General features: G+C 41.7%; 1 protein-coding gene across 1 annotated transcript in view; it reads right to left on the bottom strand.

Annotated features, from left to right (window-relative positions):
- Positions 1-8,876: 8,876 nt before the first annotated feature.
- LOC118234903 (LHFPL tetraspan subfamily member 6 protein-like) overlaps positions 8,877-19,459 on the bottom strand; it is a 43,553-nt gene continuing 32,970 nt past the window's right edge. The window contains exons 3-4 of the mRNA XM_035431753.1: positions 14,148-14,246; positions 8,877-9,758 (exon numbers count right to left, since the gene is read on the bottom strand). Of these exons, the coding sequence (XP_035287644.1) occupies positions 9,640-9,758; positions 14,148-14,246 (218 nt within the window). The 3' untranslated portion in view covers positions 8,877-9,639. The remainder of the gene's footprint in view (positions 9,759-14,147; positions 14,247-19,459) is intronic.

Below are 19,459 nucleotides of genomic sequence, written 5' to 3'. Positions count from 1 at the left end.
TACTGTTGGTTTATAAAGCACTGAATGGTTTAGGGCCAAAATACATTTCTGATCTTCTGCTACGTTATGAACCATCCAGACCTCTCAGATCATCTGGGACAGGTCTGCTTTCTGTCCCCAGATTCAAAACTAAACATGGAGAAGCAGTGTTCAGTTTTTATGCACCACATATCTGGAACAAACTCCCAGAAATCTGCAGGTCTGCTGCAACTCTCAGATTCTTTTAAATCAAGGCTGAAGACTTTTCAGTTTGCCCCTGCCTTTCACTAAACCAAATTTGCGGCTTTTGATTCATTTCTTGTACTGCACTGTAACTTTTATTACTTGATTTTATGCATTCTATGTATTCTATTTTCATCTTTATTTTTATCTTATTTTTATCAAGTAGGGTTTTAATTTCAACTCTTTAATAATGTCCTTTTATAATGTGTTTCTTTTGCACTTTGTCTTAATGCTTTTAATGTTTTATGTAAAGCACTTTGAATTGCCTTGTTGTTGAAATGTGCTATACCAATAAACTTACCTTGCCTTGTTGCTGAAATGCCAGGGTTTCAATATGCTTTACCCGTTGTGTGTTTGAATTTATGTACATTATTTATATGGAATATGCAAAGCACTGAGCATATTTTTTTCCTTTTGACAGCTGTGTCAAAAAAGTATTATTGCATGGTAACATTTTTAGACTGGGCCATTAACTGTGTGGTAAATATACCAATATGTGTTATACAATGCCCTGATTTCTCTGTGCAGATCTACCATGTCTCTGTTTGATGTGTGTTGTTTGTCTCTTGCATCTTGGAAAAAAAGTCAAAGACAAACTGTAACAAAAAAATAACATCATTTGGAACTAAAAAGATTGGAGGAGGAGTTTGTTCTTATTTGAGCATCCAAGTTTTTGATAATTCAACCCTGGGGAATTTCAGACAGCTGTCTTCAGGGGCTGAAGCCATTGAATAATTAATGTGGGCCTGAAAAGAGGTCTTTTGTTAGATCTGAATCTGACAACGAGAAAAGGATGTTTGAGCTCCAAATCTTCTTACCTTCGTCCCAGACAAGAGAACAAACTTCCCCGCATAAATTAAACTTTCAGGGCCTCAATAAGCAAATCTGCTCGTAAAACAAATGTTTCAAAAAAGGAAACTTGAACTGCATCAGAGTTATTTATTTATTTGTTTGTTTATTTATTTATTTATTTCAGTTTCAGGCATTATATTACTTCTGCTCACAGATAAATTTGCCCTTTGAAACGTATCTCTCTAAGCAGACCTAATCTGAGGTTCTAATCTTGCGTGGTGATAGATACACTTCCCGTCTTCAGCGGGCGAACAGGCAGTGTTTACCGCCAGAGCCCCTGGGGTTGTCAGTGCTGTGGATTGAAGGTACAGGCAGGAGCAGAACTCAAAGCCGAGATGAGGCGTCGATAAAAAAAAAAAGAGCAGCGGGGGATTCGTGCCGCTGGCGGCAGGCCTGCCTCTCGCGCCCGCCTTCCTCAGAACGCCGTTCAAAGGAGACGATCCGGGACGAGGCTCAGGCAGATCAGAGCCGCTGAGCTGGAGATCACTGCTTCTTTTTTTAACGCTTTCTTTTTATTATATCGGTTTCATCATTTGGTAGCATACCTCACAGTTCTATTGCGTTTTCTTTTCTAATTGAAACTTTTTTTCCACACACCAACCAACATGATCATAATGACATATAAAGGAAAATAAAGAAAATTTGAACACATCAAGACAGAAAAGCAGAAAAAAGAAAACATTAAGAAAGAAATAAAGAAGTGTACACATATAGCTGTGGCTCTGTGCTTTGTTAAACCCCTAATGTTTCACAGATTGGTTATGGTACCTCATGCCACACTTGTATATTATGGGCAACAAGCAATCTGATTAATAGAAACAGGACAGTCATCTTGTCAGGTGTTCAGAAGAAGGAGGTAAGGATGGAGAGGAAAGGGGGTTTGGCATGCACTAATGAATTTCAGAGGGAATTTTAGGACCTCCCAATATGTTCCCAAACTCTGGACAGAACTCAAGGCCCACCTGTACTTCATGCTTTCCTTTTTAATGTTGTTTCTCACAAAAGAAACATGCAGAGTAAAATTACACGACCATCCCCCATCCAATATCTTCCTGAGAACTGTCAGAAAAACGGTTGAAGTGTTATAATTTTTTGACATAATACCAGTGTCTTGGATGAAGAACATATTTTGCAGTGAAAATTTTTTTTTGAAAAATATAATTTATTTTATTTTTTATTGAATGTCCCTTGTAGTGTAGGTTTCAACATAGTAGAATATATGGTTCATGAGAGCAGTATAGGTTAAATGTCAACCATATATTGCATCACTACATTACTGAGTGCAATGTTTATTTATTTTTAAATAAGGCATGCAGATTGGAATTTGACTAAATAGCTTTTTTGAGATCAGTTAGATTCATTTGTCACTCATGGCTTGTCGTGACACGCTTGGGAGATGGTTTACCAGCGCTCTGCATTTTTTAGTTCCCACCTGACTGTTCGAAAGCAACAAGAACATTTAACCCTGTTGGATCTCGATTGATAAGCAAAGTAACACAGTGAAGCACAGAAAACATCCAATACTATCTTTTTTTTTTTTTTTTTTTTAATTAAAAGTCAGTGAAATAGTAGCTGAGCTGCGCAATTAACTGCACTGGAAGACTGCACTGATTGCAGCTGGTACAAGCAATCCGTTATTGGGCGATATGGTCAGGGAGAGCCTGCTGACTAAAGCCCCTCACCCATTGCTTGAAGCCACATCCAATTTGTCACCTAATCATTCCCTGTATCTGATTCACTACAAAATCCTTTGCATGGCCTCCCCACATTGATTCTCCAGGTGTTCATTGTAAAAGTGAATTTTTCATAATACATAATACATAATCTCTCAGCGGGACTCCTGGCTCCTGTCAGTGCTGGCATGGTCCACATTCCTTTATGGTCTATAGAATGCACTGCTACCCTAACAAGGGGTCTAGCTGTCTGCCCACCCAGAAGGCCATCAGCAGCACATATTTCTGTACGCACAACATTTGGAGGGCTGCTTGATGACACCCGTGGTCACCAATCCCATAGGCACAGTTGTCATGCTGTTACTGTATTCGTTTTTTACAGAGCAATTTTCCCACAAGCAAGTGAGAAAACATTTGGCTGCAAAATAACATTATGGACAGGTTTTGTACAGGTTGTATATGGGACAGGGGAATCTAGCCCACATTAAACACATCCCTTACATTATACGCACACTGAGAGATCCCTCTTGCAGCCCACCACCTTTATAGCGAAAAAGGACATAGCATATGGACACTACAGTACACAGAATGGGTTGCATTGCAAACATGACATGAAATGGTCACCTAAAGCAACAGCAATTATATACATCATATACACTACATTTCCAAAAGTATGTGGACACCCCTTCTAATTAGGTTTTGGTTATTTCAGTCACACACATTGCTAACAGGTGCATAAAATCAAGCACATCGCCATGCAATCTCTATTGACAAACACTGGTAGTAGAATGGGTTGTACTCAGTGATGCCATCTTTCCAACAAGTCAGTTTCAAAGTTGAAAAAGCCTCGTGAGGAAAGACATAAAGACATTTAAGCTCACATATATTTATTTTGAACTAATGCACACAAAACAATGTGCAAGGGAACTGTTCACACGGAGGTACGGTTGGCCAACATATAAGGGAGACATCTGTTTCTCTGCCTGTGGATGAGATCACATCCTGTCCTGAGTTCCTTGTAACCCAGCAATCCCCAGGCATGGAATTGAACACAGTTCCTTCTGTACTCATATGGACACAGGCAAGAGAGTCTACAAGGAATCAAATCACAATGCATGGCTTCATTAATGTGTATGTTTTGTGTATTCATGGTAGGGTATTGTATTTTGCTTAAATAATGGTGCATCACTGTTTAGAGTAAATTACTTATTCTCATTTGTAAAAGTGTTCAGTTTGCAGGGTAAAAGTGTTGCATATTTACATTGCCTGATAAGACTGGCTCGCCTTACCTCAGAAAGTTCACTGCCAACATCTACCTTCACCAGAAGCTGTTATCAGTAGGACTTCACCATATGTGGCATCGATTTTCTGTTCGTTTCAATACGGTCGGAGCACAGTACCGATTTCAGCTTTCTTCCTTAATGAAGGGTTCAGTCCGTTTAGAGTTTGCTGTTGTATTAAGGTCTCTGGCTCTCTAGCCAGTGCTTCAGAAGACAGCAAGTCGGAGAACAAGTCGTTGACTCTCCCCATGAACATCCCCATAATATTCCATCAAGGCGGGTACTACTGTCAATCGGATGACATCCATTTCACACATACTCTGACAAGGCCATGCTTGGGTTTGCCCTGTGATTAATCGAAAAATCTGTTGTGCCGTATGTTAACTTTTGTCTTACCACGAGCCATGGCAGGAGACCAGTACACATACACTCAACAACCTCCCATTAGATACCGATTAAACTACGCGCTGCATGAAATTTTTTTATCACATCCCAGGAAAACCGTTTCAAAAAACCTTGGCCCGAAATGTGTCATAGTGTCTCGGGCAATTCGGCTGGACGAAATAACTGTTGTGATACCGAATAAAATAAAAGATGAGAGTGCGAGCCTGGTGCATTACATTATAGGCATTTAGCTGACGCTCTTATCCAGAGCGACTTACAACAGTGTAACCAAACTCAGGATCAAGTCCACTTAAGTCCATTGCACAAAATGCAGATAAAAAGCCTTTACTATGGTAGCATACATTAAGGAGAAACAAGATAGTCTGAACCAAAATTATATTTTTTTTTTTTTTTTTTTTTTTTTTTTTTTAAATAGTTATGGGAGGGGGTTTAGGGAAGAGGAGAGAGGTACACAGAGAAGAGGTGCGTCTTGAGTTTCCGTTTGAAGGTGCTCAGACACTCTGCTGTTCTGACCTCCACTGGAAGATCGTTCCACCATCGTGGGGCCAGAACTGCAAAGAGTCGAGACCTTGTTGCTGCTCGTGTTGGGGGAGGAATCAGCCGCCCTGTAGTAGCCGATCGGAGCGATCTGGCCGGCTTGTAGGGTCTGATCATCTTCTGCAGATAACCAGGAGCTGACCCCTTGACTGCTTGGAAAGCAAGCACCAGTGTCTTAAACCGGATGCGAGCTTGCACTGGTAGCCAGTGGAGGGAGATGAGGAGGGGAGTGACGTGGGAGTCACGAGGGAGGTTGTAAACCAGACGTGCTGCAGCATTCTGGATGAGCTGAAGGGGTCTGGTGGCTGATGCTGGGAGGCCAGCCAGGAGGGAGTTGCAGTAGTCCAGACGTGACAGTATCATGGCCTGGACCAGGAGCTGTGTGGAATAATTGGTGAGGAGTGGTCTTATTCTGCGGATATTGTACAGGATGAACCTGCACGACCGGGTGGTTGCCGCGATATTCTCAGAGAGTGCCAGCCTGTTGTCCAGCACAACTCCAAGATTTCGGGCACTCTGCGAAGGGTGTAGGGGAGTGTCTCCTAAAGAAATGGGCAGATGAGAAGTGGGAGAGGTAAGAGAAGGAATATGGAGAAGTTCCGTTTTGCTTGTGTTGAGCTTGAGCTGGTGTTTGGTCATCCAGCTCTGGATGTCACTCAGGCAGGCGGATATGCGATCGGAGACCTGAGTGTCTGTGGGAGAGAAAGAGTAGAAAAGTTGAATATCATCTGCATAGAGATGATATGACATGCCATGGGCGGCAATAACAGGGCCAAGGGACCTAGTATACAGAGAAAAGAGGAGGGGACCAAGGACAGAGCCCTGAGGGACCCCAGTTGTGAGGGGACGAGGAGCTGATACTGCACCGGCCCAGGCAACCTGGAAGGAGCGGCCGGAGAGATAGGACGCAATCCAGTTGAGGGCTGGTCCGCAAATTCCCAATTCTGTCAGGGAAGACAGAAGTGTAGGATGGTCAACGGTGTCGAAGGCAGCTGAGAGGTCAAGAAGAATTAGGACAGATGAACGGGATGCTGCGTGTGCTGCGTGGAGAGACTCAGTGACGGAGAGCAGGGCAGTCTCCGTCGAGTGACCGGGTCTGAAACCAGACTGCTGAGGGTCTTGGAGGTTATGCTTAGAAAGAAAAGAGGAAAGTTGGTTAGACGCAGCACGTTCGAGAGTTTTAGATAGGAATGGAAGAAGGGATACCGGTCTGTAGTTCTGGGTGAGGCAGGGGTCCAGTGTTGGTTTCTTCAGAATGGGGGTGATGTGGGCTCTTTTGAAAGATGACGGGAAGGTGCCAGAAGTCAGGGAGGAGTTAATCAGGTGGGCGATGAAGGGGATGATCTCTGGTGAGATCAGCTGGAGGAGGGTAGAGGGGAGGGGATCAAGGGCACAGGTGGTGGGACGGTGGGAGAGCAAGAGTTGGGAGACATCAGGGAGAGAGAGTGGGGAGAAGGTGGAGAATGTGGGGAGGGTCATAGAGGGGATGGGGGGAGGGAAGGGTGGGGAGTCGGGAGGGTCAAGGGAGCTGCGGATGAGTGTGACCTTTGCTTCGAAGAAGGCTGCGAAGTCTTCAGCAGTAAGGGAGGTCTGAGTTGGAGGTGAGGGTTTACTGAGGAGAGAGGAGAAAATTGAAAACAGTTGCCTGGGGTTAGCAATAGATTTGTGTATTTTAGAGTGGTAGTATGTTGCCTTGGCAGTGGCAACTGCTGAGGAGAAGGAGTTCAGTAGGGACTGGTAGGCAGAGAGGTCCGTTGGCATTCTAGACTTCTTCCAGTTCCGCTCTGCTGCACGCAGGGCAGTCCTGGAAGATCGCAGAACGTCAGTCAGCCACGGGCATGGAGGAGATGGGCGTGTGGGCCTGGAGACAAGAGGACAGAGGGTATTAATGGCAGTGGAGAGTTAAACATAGGAAGGGAGAGCCATCATACAGACAGAAAAATGAGGTGGAGAGGTTCAGACACAAAGCTCCATAGGTTTAATGTCCTGGTTTTAAAAAGTTTGTTCATGCGAATTACTATATAGACCTACTATCACACACCGCCAACCTGTGATTTGTAATGCATAAAATAGGCCTATATATAAATACACTCATATCCTTAATAGAGTGCACTAGTAGGGGAGAGCGGGGTATGTTGTCACACTTTTCACTCTTTCTTACATTGACTGGGCACAATACATAACAATGGTATAAATGTCATACCAAATGAAACAAAGAAGTCTTGGGTACATATTTTGTATTCATTACATTTTCATATCTTATTTCAGTACAAAGTTGTAGACAGTTAAAAACAGTGTGCACACTTGTGACAACTTGCCCCATCAGCGGGTAAGTTGTCACACTATGTCGGGTAAATTGTCACATTGGATTATCAACAAATAAAAACACAACTACTTAATTGTGAATTGTGAATATTGATTTTTTAAATTTCAAATTCAAAACCAAATTCAACATTATTAACCACTGTTGTTTCTACTTCTTCTGTGGGAACCTTCTGACAATACCGGGTCAGAGTACGGTAATTTATGCCAAAATCCCTCGCTGTACTCCTGATTGATTTCTTTTGCAACTTCACCTGCCTCACTGTCTTTAACATTATATCAGGTGGTGTGTTGCCATTCTCTGTCTTTCTTTCATAATTTCTAACCATCTTTCTTCCTTCCTTCCTTCCTTCTGAAGTTTCTCTCTCTGGGGATTAATAAAGTTTATCTATTCTATTATTCTATTCCTTCCTTCCTTCCTTCAACTCATTCTTTCTTTCCTTCTTTCTTTCAAAATATCACAATATCACAGTGTTTTTTGAGAATGTTCTATGTGCCTATTTATATTGGGGTAAGTTGTCACATGTGACAACTTGCCCCAAAGTCATTGAGACAACTTGCCCCAAACTGACATGTGTGCTAATGTTGGCTAAATCTCAAGGTTAGCTCAACATAGGACTGCAGCTAAAGTATCAAAAGACACTTTAATGTCTCCTCTACTCAGTACAAAAATAGAATTTTGAACATTCATACCTAACAAAGTTTTATTACATAAAATGTAAACTGTCATTTCTTTACTTTTGAAGGTGAAAAATAAGAAAATTGAGCTCACCTCAGAATAGAGTGACTTTGACCACATGTGAACAGGATTTTGACCATAGAACATGTTGTCACACAAAGTAGCTATTTAATTTTTGAAATAGCGCCTTTTCTGTTGGACGTATGAACAATGTGACAACTTACCCATGTGACAACTTACCCCATTCTCCCCTACTAGTACACAGGATATACTATTCGTAAGAAAACTGTTTAACCCTGGGACTTTTCGGTTAGTTGCAGGTATTTCTCCACCTACCTGATGATTAATTATATCCGTCCCTTTCGTTCCAGTGCAGGTAATATCGCAGAGCATGCCGGTGTCAGTCGAGGAAACCGCCGATTGGAAATTTCAGAACGCCATCGCAGACGCATTTATCAGCAGCTGCGTACCGGCATCTGGTGACAGCTTTTCATCCTTGCTGTAAATCACAGGGGCTCGATTGGACTTCCAGGCTGCAAAGACTTCATCGCTGTAATTTATAGTCATGCCTCCAATTACATGAATTGGATTGACTGTAGTTTTAGCCTGTTAGTCATCGATAAAAATGCACTGCATGATTAATAGCTCCCAAATAAATCAGTAATTATGCATATGGCGCTTCCCTACCATTGCGCGATTTGATTCTCGGGAAACCAAGTGGGAAGTCTGAGGTTCAAAATCAATCATGAAACTGCTACAATAATGACTGTGACGAATAATCACAGAGGAATTAGAGGTATCACAACATTAGATGTTTCTGAGCGGTCTATACACCAAGTGATACGCATCACATTCCAGTCATATTAGACCTATGTCTCCAACAAGTACATTAGGGCATCATACATATATGGTTTCAATGAACAGTATTTATTTACAAACACAGTCAAATAAAACATTCATTTTTTTATGCTGTTTTATACAAAAGGATTTGCTAATAATATACAACACACAATATCATACACAAAATGGGAAATGGCCTAAAACATCCGATATACTGATGTTTCTCTTTGAAATGGGCTCTTTCCTCTTTTTGTAAAGAGGTCCATTATAATAGCAATTACTGGACTGTGCAAAACATGGATATTATTGCATTGCATCCAAGTAATAGTTGTTGCATTTATAGTGGTGACAGGTCAGACAAAAGAAAAAATATAAATAAAAAACATCACAATAACAAAGCAAACACCAAGACTATCTCTCAAGACCTGAATCTTTTTTTCTCATCTTTGCAAACGTGTCTGTTCTGTTGTCAGAATGTCAGTGAGCAGGATATCAGAAGAGCAGAACTTACTGAAAAACAATAGATATATTGAGCAATAATGTGAGAAGAACAGAAAGATCGGTCCTTTAAAAAGCATGTGTCCAGGTGTAAAGGGTCTCGAGGTGGACAGAACGTTGCAGTCAGTCAAAAGCAGGAGCCTGACGAGCACACTCGACATCAACAATGAGGCATGATGGGAAAAGGCAGACACACTGCCCCCTCTTCCCGCTCTCTTCCTCCATCTCTATACCTGCTGCTGGCCTGTCCTTTGGTGGTCATAATGGCTGTCCTCTTGGACCATCCCTGGTGGTCATCACATCGTTTGTGACGGCCACTTTGGTTCCTGCTCTAGTAGGGGTACTGTTTCTGCTTCTTACCGGCAAAACAAGCCAGCCAGGTGCACACTAACATGGCTGCCAGCGCTCCTGCTCCTGTGCAGTAGTAGGCCCATCCAATCTCACAGGAGCCTGCAGGCAGAAAGATGCAGAGAATACATAGATGGCAGGGTTGCTTAAACAAAGCCAGCTTTGTCTACTATTTATTATTTAGTCAATTTGCAGGGATTCTTAGTCCAGAGTGAATTACAGTTTAAGCGTATTCAGCTAGGGTTGATAAAACAACAATGCAAAAAATAAACTTAAATAAACTCTTAGCAAGTATAAACTTTATTGACCGTGCTTTTGATTTAACCATGCTTTGGATTGTTATGCATTTGTGTGTACGCATGTGCATATGTGTGTGTGTGTGTGTGTGCCTGCACGTGTGTGTGTCTGTGTTTGTGGGTATTTTTGTATTAAAATACATCAAAATGTATTTTAATACAAAATACCCCAGAAGTAAATGTTTCAGAATAAACAGAAAAATACCAGTTTTAAAACATTTATCAAGACACAGTATCTTGTTAATGTAAATATTTTTGAAAAAATATATATTTTTAGTAGTAAAAGGCATAGGACCACATGATTTTTTCATGTAGCTTTTTGGTAAACCCCAGGTTTAGTAAAAGACCTCACTAACTCTCTTCATGCCATGTCAAGTCTTGTAAAGCTTGTACATACAATGGTCTACAAGCAAGCAATAATGAAGCACTTCCTAACTGTAATGAAACAAGGCTTTATGACTTGGAAGGGAAATAATACTGATCAGGGCCAATTTTGCCATTACCACAGAAAGAGTCTCAGTTTGTCAGGAACAAGAACATGAATTATGAAGTGAAAACAATCCACCTCCATCTGGATATGAGAGCCAGAGCCAGGAGCTAGATGCGTGAGATCTGATATGCCTACTTATCTGATTCCTGTAGTCATCTGTGCATTTTTACATAACATGGGCACTGTTGCCAACACAACACAGTAGTTTCTCTGTTTGGTTTATTGTACAAGTGCATAATTTTCAATAAACCAATAAAATGACCAGTGAAAAAAGGATTGTTGAAACCCATTTAGTCCAAGTATTAGTTTTCACACACATCAGACCACACATTCACTTGTTTTCCACTGTTCAACTGATCATAAAATGACAAAAATAACATACCGGTTTGAATGTTTTTTATGATTTCCCATGATGACATACGAGCAAGTATGTTGAGTGTAAAAGTAAAGAGCTGTGAGCTTTTGCATCAATTTCATTCACAAGCTTTTGTCATATGTTTACTGTTTTAGTCACCACTCCCCCCTTTTTGCATGTATATGCACCCCCACATTCCATTGTATTAGTTCTGGTTGTGCTTAGGTAGTGTACAACTGGAAACTGTAAAGGGGCTTTCAACAACAGGGTTCACACACAGGTACTGACAACAGAATATAAGTTGACAGGAATTAATTTAAGCATTTTCTAAACACCATCATAACTTACCTGAATATGACAAGGGTTCTGGGCTGAATTTATGAGCTTTCTACTAGTTCCCACTGGCCAGACTGGAGTGCTTGAAACATATTTGCTCCAAGGAATTTCTAACGTTTTTGTAGTCTACTCCTTGAAAACATGCTAAATGAAACATGGCAAATCCCAAGTCACAATTTTATGACTAGCTACATAATTTGCATACAATTCAAGAGTTTTGAAAGAATTCTGAGAGACCACAGATTTTTTTCCAGTTTTCCCAAATTGGTTAATTTTTTTTAAATATTCCCTCTAGTAAATACTAATTGTGAAGCATTGTGTGACAACCTTTTTGTTAATGGCAAAAGATTTAATGGAATAAAGATTTATTGATCAGTTGATCCCCAGGGACGTTTTACAGCTGCTATACACAAAAACAAGTATAGTTCTTCCTTGTTTGTAATAATGGAGTCACATACAATTGCCATTCAAGTGTAGTTTCCCAGTAATTGTTTTGATATTTAAATAGTTTAAACTTGCTTGTGTGAGGAAATGTCAGGTAATGTTCTCTGTCTTTGACATAATGGCAGTACTTCAAAAACACTTCATTTCTATGGTTTATTAAGGAGAGGCCTGTGCAAATAACATGGTAATTTTTCATTCACATGATTGCACTGAGTTTCATACAGGAAATGAGTCCTGTATTGATATTGGCTCATTGGCTCGTGTGAATCATAACATTCAAGGTCATGTAAATGCAAGTAAAACACTACATTTAGTCCAATAGTTAATCAAGCTAAGACTCATACATGAAAAAGCAAAAATACGATGAGAGTGCTTTGTTGTTTGTCAACAATAGAAAAATAGAAAAATGCTTCTTAAGTATAACATTTGTAGCCTAGAGGAAAGGCAAAATTGTATAAGTTTTGTTGGTCTTGGCCCGGGGGTGGTGGTGGCTGAGTCAAACCTTCCAAACAATTTACGTACCATCCATCAAAGCAAGAAGGATATATGTTTCCAAAATTGCTCTATTTCGTAAGACATTTCTAAAAGTGTGTCGCTGCTGATACTGATAAGAGGACATTCCAAATGCTGGAGCTGCCACTGAAAATTTACAAGGGAATATCACTCCAATCTGATGTGTCATCATAACTTACTTGTAACTCAATTGTTTGGCTGATTTATGTATTTCATGCTGCTAAAAAATTGGTGTAAGGCCAACAAAATCAACTGGTTTAATACCACTTTTTATCATTTTCTGGTTTTAACTGTCTCGCCTGGTCAGTATTTACTGCTTACGACAATGACATAAACAAAGTCCTGAGACAGAAGAGTTCATTTTCTACCAGTTATTTTGTCAAGCCACTCAAGTTTGTATTTAGCCTTCTCCATCCAAAACCCTGCCTGAAAGTAGCTGGTCTGTGCATGTGTCAGGAGGCAAATAATGTCAACATGTCGCCGTCCATCACGGTTGTGACTAGAAAACAGATATCTGTATTCAACTGCGTATCTCAACTGTGAATGAAAGCAAATAAATGCACAACAAGACAAAAAATATTGCTCAAGATGGACCTTCTTTCCCATGATGCAGGACTTTGGGTGACTGTGAAAGCAAAAATCTTTCTAAGCCATAAAATACCGGGTTTCCCCTTCTGTTTTATGGAAAGATAAGAAATGGTAATCAAATGTAATGGCCTTGACTGCAAACCTGCACGATTAGCACTGATCAGCTGGTACAGTATAGTAGGGGATTACACAGTGTATGAGAATCAGGGCTCAGGCCAGTTCCATTTCAATTTAGTCAATTCAGAAATTGAAATGAAAAACAGAATTAATAATAAAAAATCCCCACAGAAAATTCATTTAATATCAATCCTGATGGAAATACCATCTCCACATTTATAACATTTCTGTAATATGACTGGGCTTCGCAGTAAACATTAATATTTGCTTAAGATTTGATTTTGGGTTTGACACGGGAGTCAGGTAAATACAACATCTCTTTGGCTGCTAGATTTATTGCACCAAAAGACTGCTTCCCACTATAAGCACCATTCTTGCAAGATTCCATAACAAGTCATAAAAGGAAACAAGTTGGTGGCAGAAGTTTCTAGCGATGCTGCTTTGAAACGCTCTGCGTTCCCCAGGCCATGATTCAGCCCATGTGAAAGTGCACAAACCAAACCAGCCCTAGCGTGAAGGCTACCTCTCTGACGACCGTACAGGAATCTCACAATGCATGTCTAAACTGGGTTGCTATTTGCTTTTAATATCAGCTCAGGGCTTCAGAAATTCCATTAGACATTTGCCAAGTGACTCTGACCACAGTCACCAGCATTCCACCGGCACGCTATGATATACAGGGGAAAGGTTAAAGAACTTCCTCAGTATTCATTACACAGTGTGGCAGCCACACTTCACCCACGAGTGCCATCATACTACCCTTCTTTCTCCTTAACATATAAGCTTTCTCAACCAGAAGCCCTTAAGACCTCCCTGGTGTGACATGGCACACGTGCATTGCACAATGCAATAGCGCTTTTCTCTGAGTTAAGCACAGATGTCCAAATTTTACACTGAAGTGCGAGGTTTGCTTCGGTATACTGCGCGGCAAAGTGCGAGACGCGCACGGCCCAGGCAACGCACACACAGCGTCCACAAGCAGCCCGCCGGCAGCCCACCGTCAGCACAGCTGCGAATCTGCCGGTGTTTAGCAAATCAGCACTAGGGTTGTGGAGAAGCAGTCGAAATGAAGATCAGTGTAAAATAAAATAAGAACAAATAAGCAGAAGAATGCTGCTGCTACGCTCGGGCCAGAGTAGTGTAGATTTACAAAGCACAGGAGGAATGAAGGCTGGAACCAACAGTGGTCCAATAGGGGCGAAATGCAGTTAAGGATTAAGATTTGCTTTTTTGTTGAGGCAAGTAGAGTGCTCAGGCAGGATCTGCTCAGGTGCAATGCACAGTGTTTGTGCAGAGGTGCGGGTGCTGTTCTGGCACAGGGCTCTGGGGAGATCACGGTCTTCGGTCCTTACCCAGTTCAAACTGATCCGAGCTGTTGCTGCAGGTCTGCCGGACCTCCTCGCTGTCCCATCCCAGGGGGTACAGAGCGCACCCTGATCCAATTAGCAAAGCTGTAAAAACAAAGGGAGCACACCGTTCAGCACATATGAAGCAGTAAACATCATGCACGAGACATAGACACCTGCCAATGGTCTCATGCTGGCAAATTCAGAGCTGCACTTAAACAGAAGAACCTCTGAGATATGAACAACGAAATGGAGATTGTACAGTAACTCGCAACTTTTGAAAGTGATGTGAAGATACACCTTTAATGATTGTAAATGTTTACATCTCTGTAGCCTGATTTTATAAAGAGGTTACTCTCCCATTGTGGCGATAACTGGCCAGCTCATAACACTAAGGTTTGTATCTGTGAAGTTCTGCTGTATTTAACAACCATTGCGGAGTGCTCCAAATATGAATGGAGATGGTTGCAAATTGTGCCATCTGACTGTATCAATCAGATATTAATATTTTTAATTATTTTATTAATAAGTGCTCTGGGCTTATTAAGGAACATTAACTATCCTCTGCGTGTCGAGCTCCATGTTGGGCAACAGCGATGACTTAAGAGAATCTTTAATCCTATACTGGCTCATGTTCCCATCCCAAGGGGGAATGGGTGGTATTTTACGACATTATGAACTGTGACACTGTGCCCCTTTGAGGGGAAACACAGAGTGGCACTATACATTCTGCTAGTTTCATGGCCTTTAAATGAAAGTGCTTGATTGCATTCGTGTCTCATCTTGCTTTTAAAATGTAGCAACAGGTGATAAGGAAATTATATTATTATTAAAATTTCTTTTTTGAGAAAGCGGGTCTTCAAAATTCCAGTAATCCAGCATCACTGAAATTCATTCTCCATGAGGTTTCTGACAATTTGCATGTTTTGCCATTTAGAAAAGAGGCCAAGAATGAGTTATACTGTCATTTAGTGACATCTAGCAATAAATCCATCACTCCTGACAGTTGAGAAGGCAGAACAGTTGAGAATACTGCACTTACTATACTGCCGATCTACTGTGTAGAGTAAAGTAAAGCTTGTGATTAGCTATACAAGTAAGTTTGTTACAAGTAAGAATTTTTTAATTTACTTTATTAGAATTCAAATTTTATTATAAGTCAAAGTTAGGGACAAAGGTTGATTGAATGTAAACCTCACTTTGATGAATGTTTCTTCAGCATACACTCTAATGGTGCATTCATTGCTATCTGAGCCTCATACAAAAAATGTGCACGAACAGAACAGCCCATTAAATCTTAGGAAACTGCCAAGGATATAAACAGAAAAGCAAAGCAATAACAGGAATTACTGCTAGCTCTTCGTGCCTCTGTGCTGTTTAGAACTATGCAGGCTTACCTTTTCAAAATCTTACAGGACTACAAAATATCAAAGAGCTAGACAAACTATTTCCCCCAGATTTTTGATATACGAATCTCTGTATAACTGGCATGTTTTACCATCTAGAATTTGGATGCAGACCCAGCACCCACAAAGAAGTGGCGGAACCAAAGATTTCCCACTGAGGTGGGAATGTGAGGAGGCGATGATACCGCTTTCCCACGCCCATCTCTGCCTGTACAGGCTCATGACACCCTCCCCAGCATGAGCCAACAGGTCAAAGGTCAGGGTCCCAGAGACACTCTACTGTCTGTATTGCAGTTCTGCTTCAGTCAACCCCCGCAACATCCCTTCATTAGCAAGCCTAATTTGTGTTGCACTAATTACACCAGGAGGCAAAGTATTTAAGCGGTGTTCTACAGAATGAAAACACACTGCTTGCCTTTGGCCAGTCAGTCCTGCACACTGGGCATCTACTCTCTTTCTCAGTCCTAATTCAGCATTTATTCATTACATTTATGCACTTGGCAGACATTTTAGTCCAAATCAGCTTACAAGGCCATGTGGGGGAAAACCAGCAACTGCACCCGTACAATCACCAGAACAGAGTCCACTGTAACACATTGGAAATGTACTGCAAGGTTGATCAGACTCATGCCAAAACACAAGTGGGTGAAATGAGATATCAAGTGTGTGAATGCTTGACTCCACAGGCTGACAACAAGGGCTGCACATGCCTTGGCATCTCAACAGGTTCAGAGTGATAATTTTAGAAACCATGTAAACTAGACTGATCATCACTCACAAGAATAGGGGTGGTCATGTGTCCTGTATTAGACAGGAGGTCCCCTATTTCTGTCAAAGAGGGTAACACCCCCCTATCCATCCCACATTATACATAACAACTCCCCACCCCAAACAATGTCATCACATCTCCACCAGCAACAATATAACAATGTTGAATCTGATGACCTTAGCCTGCCTCTGTTAGGTTGTGTCCATTACTTTAGCAAGAGAATCTTGGCAACCCCACACAGCTCCACACTGCTAAGGAGAGTGGATAAATCCAGCTTGCAGTTACACTTTCTATGTTCACAGAGAACCTGTGGAGATATCATTTTTGAACAGTGAGTGAGACTGTGCACATCCTTCTGGACGCATTTATTGCTTTCTGTTTGTTGGGAGCCCAGCTGCACAGTAGAGGAAGGGAGCTTTTTCTGATCCCCGCAGGTGGGGTGAAGGGAGGTGCTGGCCCGTTGTGTTTACAGGACTTCCAGGTACAGAGGGAAAAAAGACTTGTACTCAGCCAGAAAAGCTACAGTGGCCACAAGTTGCCCACTAACAGCCAGCCAGTAGCTCAGCTGACCGACTGCCAGAATTGTGTAAATCAGGGCTATGAGGCCCACTGGAGCTCAGTTCAGTCGAGGCAGTGATGATAATCAGCTGGCAGACTGGCAACTGTCACAGACAGTCCTCTGATTGGTGCTTGCTTGCTGTGCTATATAATTATTAACATTCACATTAAACACATTTTTTGGTTCTTTCTAATATGCACTTACTTTGACATGTTACTGAGCTCTATGCATTTAGTCGTAAACACGTACAACTAACTGAGTATTTTACACGCAGCAGAAAGGTGATTTTCCCTCACTTATTCCACACCTTATCTTGCTTTGTGACTGGATGAGCACTGCTTGCCGCAGAGTGTATAATGAACACAAAAGCAGTTGCCACTTCTGCATACTGGCCAATGGGCAGCTGCTACATTTGGCGTGCGAAGGACTGAAACATTCCAGGTTACATAATGCGATCACATGCACCCAGTCCAATATTCTGCTTATTTTGTAGCTGGCAGTTTGGAGCAGAGGAGCTATGGTTCTGTAATGCCATAACAGCGAAGATTACACACAATCAGAGATTTGCTTTCAAGTCCTCAGTAAATTTGATTGATACAGAGGTATGTAGTTTGGTGGGTACGACACAAGTTTGGGGTGTGACTGTGTGATAGGTTTCCACCCAGTGCCTCTGGCGAGATAGAGGAAGGAGGAGAGGGAGGGAGGGAGGGAGGGAGGGGAGACACAAAGGGGCCATCTCTGGACATGCTGCTGTAAAACACAGTGGAACAGAGCCACCTGTAAACCTCCCGCCCACACTGAAATGCACAGTCCTGATTTAACACAAACTGGGCTAATTTCTCCCCCATAACCATTCTACCCCAATCACAGAATTCTTCACTGTAACATGTGGGTGATACAATCCTTATTGAAATGCAATATACAGCAATATACTGATATAATGCTATAATAACATGTATTATAATGATTAGATATGGCATCAGAGCAAACATATAAATACATTTATCATCGTATGTTCCAAAACTTCCATGTATTTATGACATACTTCAATCTAGTCCTTTGCCTTAAGTAATTTCCAGATGATGACTACACACCGCTAAATGTTCCTTTTAGCATAGCATTCACATGGTCTCAGATAACGTGACTGAACTCAGAAAATGAATCACTTCTCCCTCAGGCCACGGGAGAGGCCATATATGACCCAGCTCGAAGGAATGCGATTAAGAAAATGCCTAAATAAAAGCAGGTTGCAGGGTGGCGGTTTTATACGTCTAAAACGGTTCGGTTCCTCGCTGACTAAAACAGATTGCACAAGCCTGACAGAAAGCATTCCAAGTCTACAAATGAAACAGAGATAAGAAACTGTATCGCTATATGAAATCAAGAGAGCCAAAAGCAAGGAAGACACTGGCAGAAAGAGTTCAAGCATTCATCAGGAACATCACATTATAAATGCTCTCATTTTTTGGTCAGCCCCCCAAGCTGTAATCTATGCAGTGACAATGGCTATGACTGCACACCCCTTCTTCTGAATGTATCCATTAAATGCAGTCTTACTGCATGCTACTGTAAATAAATCATAGCTGCTTTCTTAACCAAGTTATACTTAGCAGGCATCAGCCAAGGTGTTATAGTTAGTTAAAATTAGTATGTGATTGTGTAAAAAAAAACACAATTCAAGTGCTGGTTATTTTCTGGGAATTTTCAGGCATGAATCCATAATGACCTGAGCACTCTCGCCAAATAAGGATTAAATCATGTCAGAATTCTGGGTAAATGACTTTGTATTTTTAGTTTCATTTTCCCACAATAGTTTGTACTGTTCAATTTCCCATCACAAGAAAAAACATCTACACCTCACTGTGTGCACAGCTCCAATATAATGGCTAGATGCTGAACACAGTTATTGCTTTAAGGGCCACTGCACTGGCCTGCCTGTTGAGCTGTGCCTCCCGACTGAATCTGAAATGTCAGCCTAGCACGGTCCACAAAGCAATACCACTTTCAGCAGGGGGACGCACTCTTCCCATCACACTGAAAGATGGTAATAGTAGAGCCAGTGGCTGGAACAAACGCTTTATCCAAACAGTACGATGTCTTTACTTTTCTCTTTAGGCTCCATTTGATCATCCGGCATCTCTCCCTGCCACCGCCGCCCCCCCCCCCCCCCCCCCCCCCCTCTCGTATACATGCCAGAATTCCTTTCCCTGTCCCAGCCATTCCAGGAATGCCTGTGTCTTTTCTCATTATTATTTTTTTTAACAAAATGTGAACAGGAGCCCAGAAAATCCCTTATATGAAGTGCTACGCCCTTCAGGAATGACATTCAGAGAGGAGAAATGGGGGGGGGGAGAATAAGCCAGCTGGGCCTTTGCGATGGAAGAAAGGAGACGCGTGAAAGGGTCAGCCGCGGGCGGCTCAGTTCAGCTCCGGTCCTTTGGGCGTGAGCAGAATGCCGTAGGAGAGAGCTGAGAAAAGCGGGAAATAAAACAAAACCGCAGAGGAAGCGCCAGAGAGCGCCACAAGATACGGCCATATACTGCAGATATATTTGGAATGCCTCAATATATTCATGTGTACTGAA

The sequence above is a fragment of the Anguilla anguilla genome, chromosome 9, assembly GCF_013347855.1.
Source record: "Anguilla anguilla isolate fAngAng1 chromosome 9, fAngAng1.pri, whole genome shotgun sequence".
NCBI lineage: Eukaryota > Metazoa > Chordata > Actinopteri > Anguilliformes > Anguillidae > Anguilla > Anguilla anguilla.
Note: the sequence above shows the minus strand (reverse complement) of the source record. Positions and strands in the feature narration are given on the sequence as shown.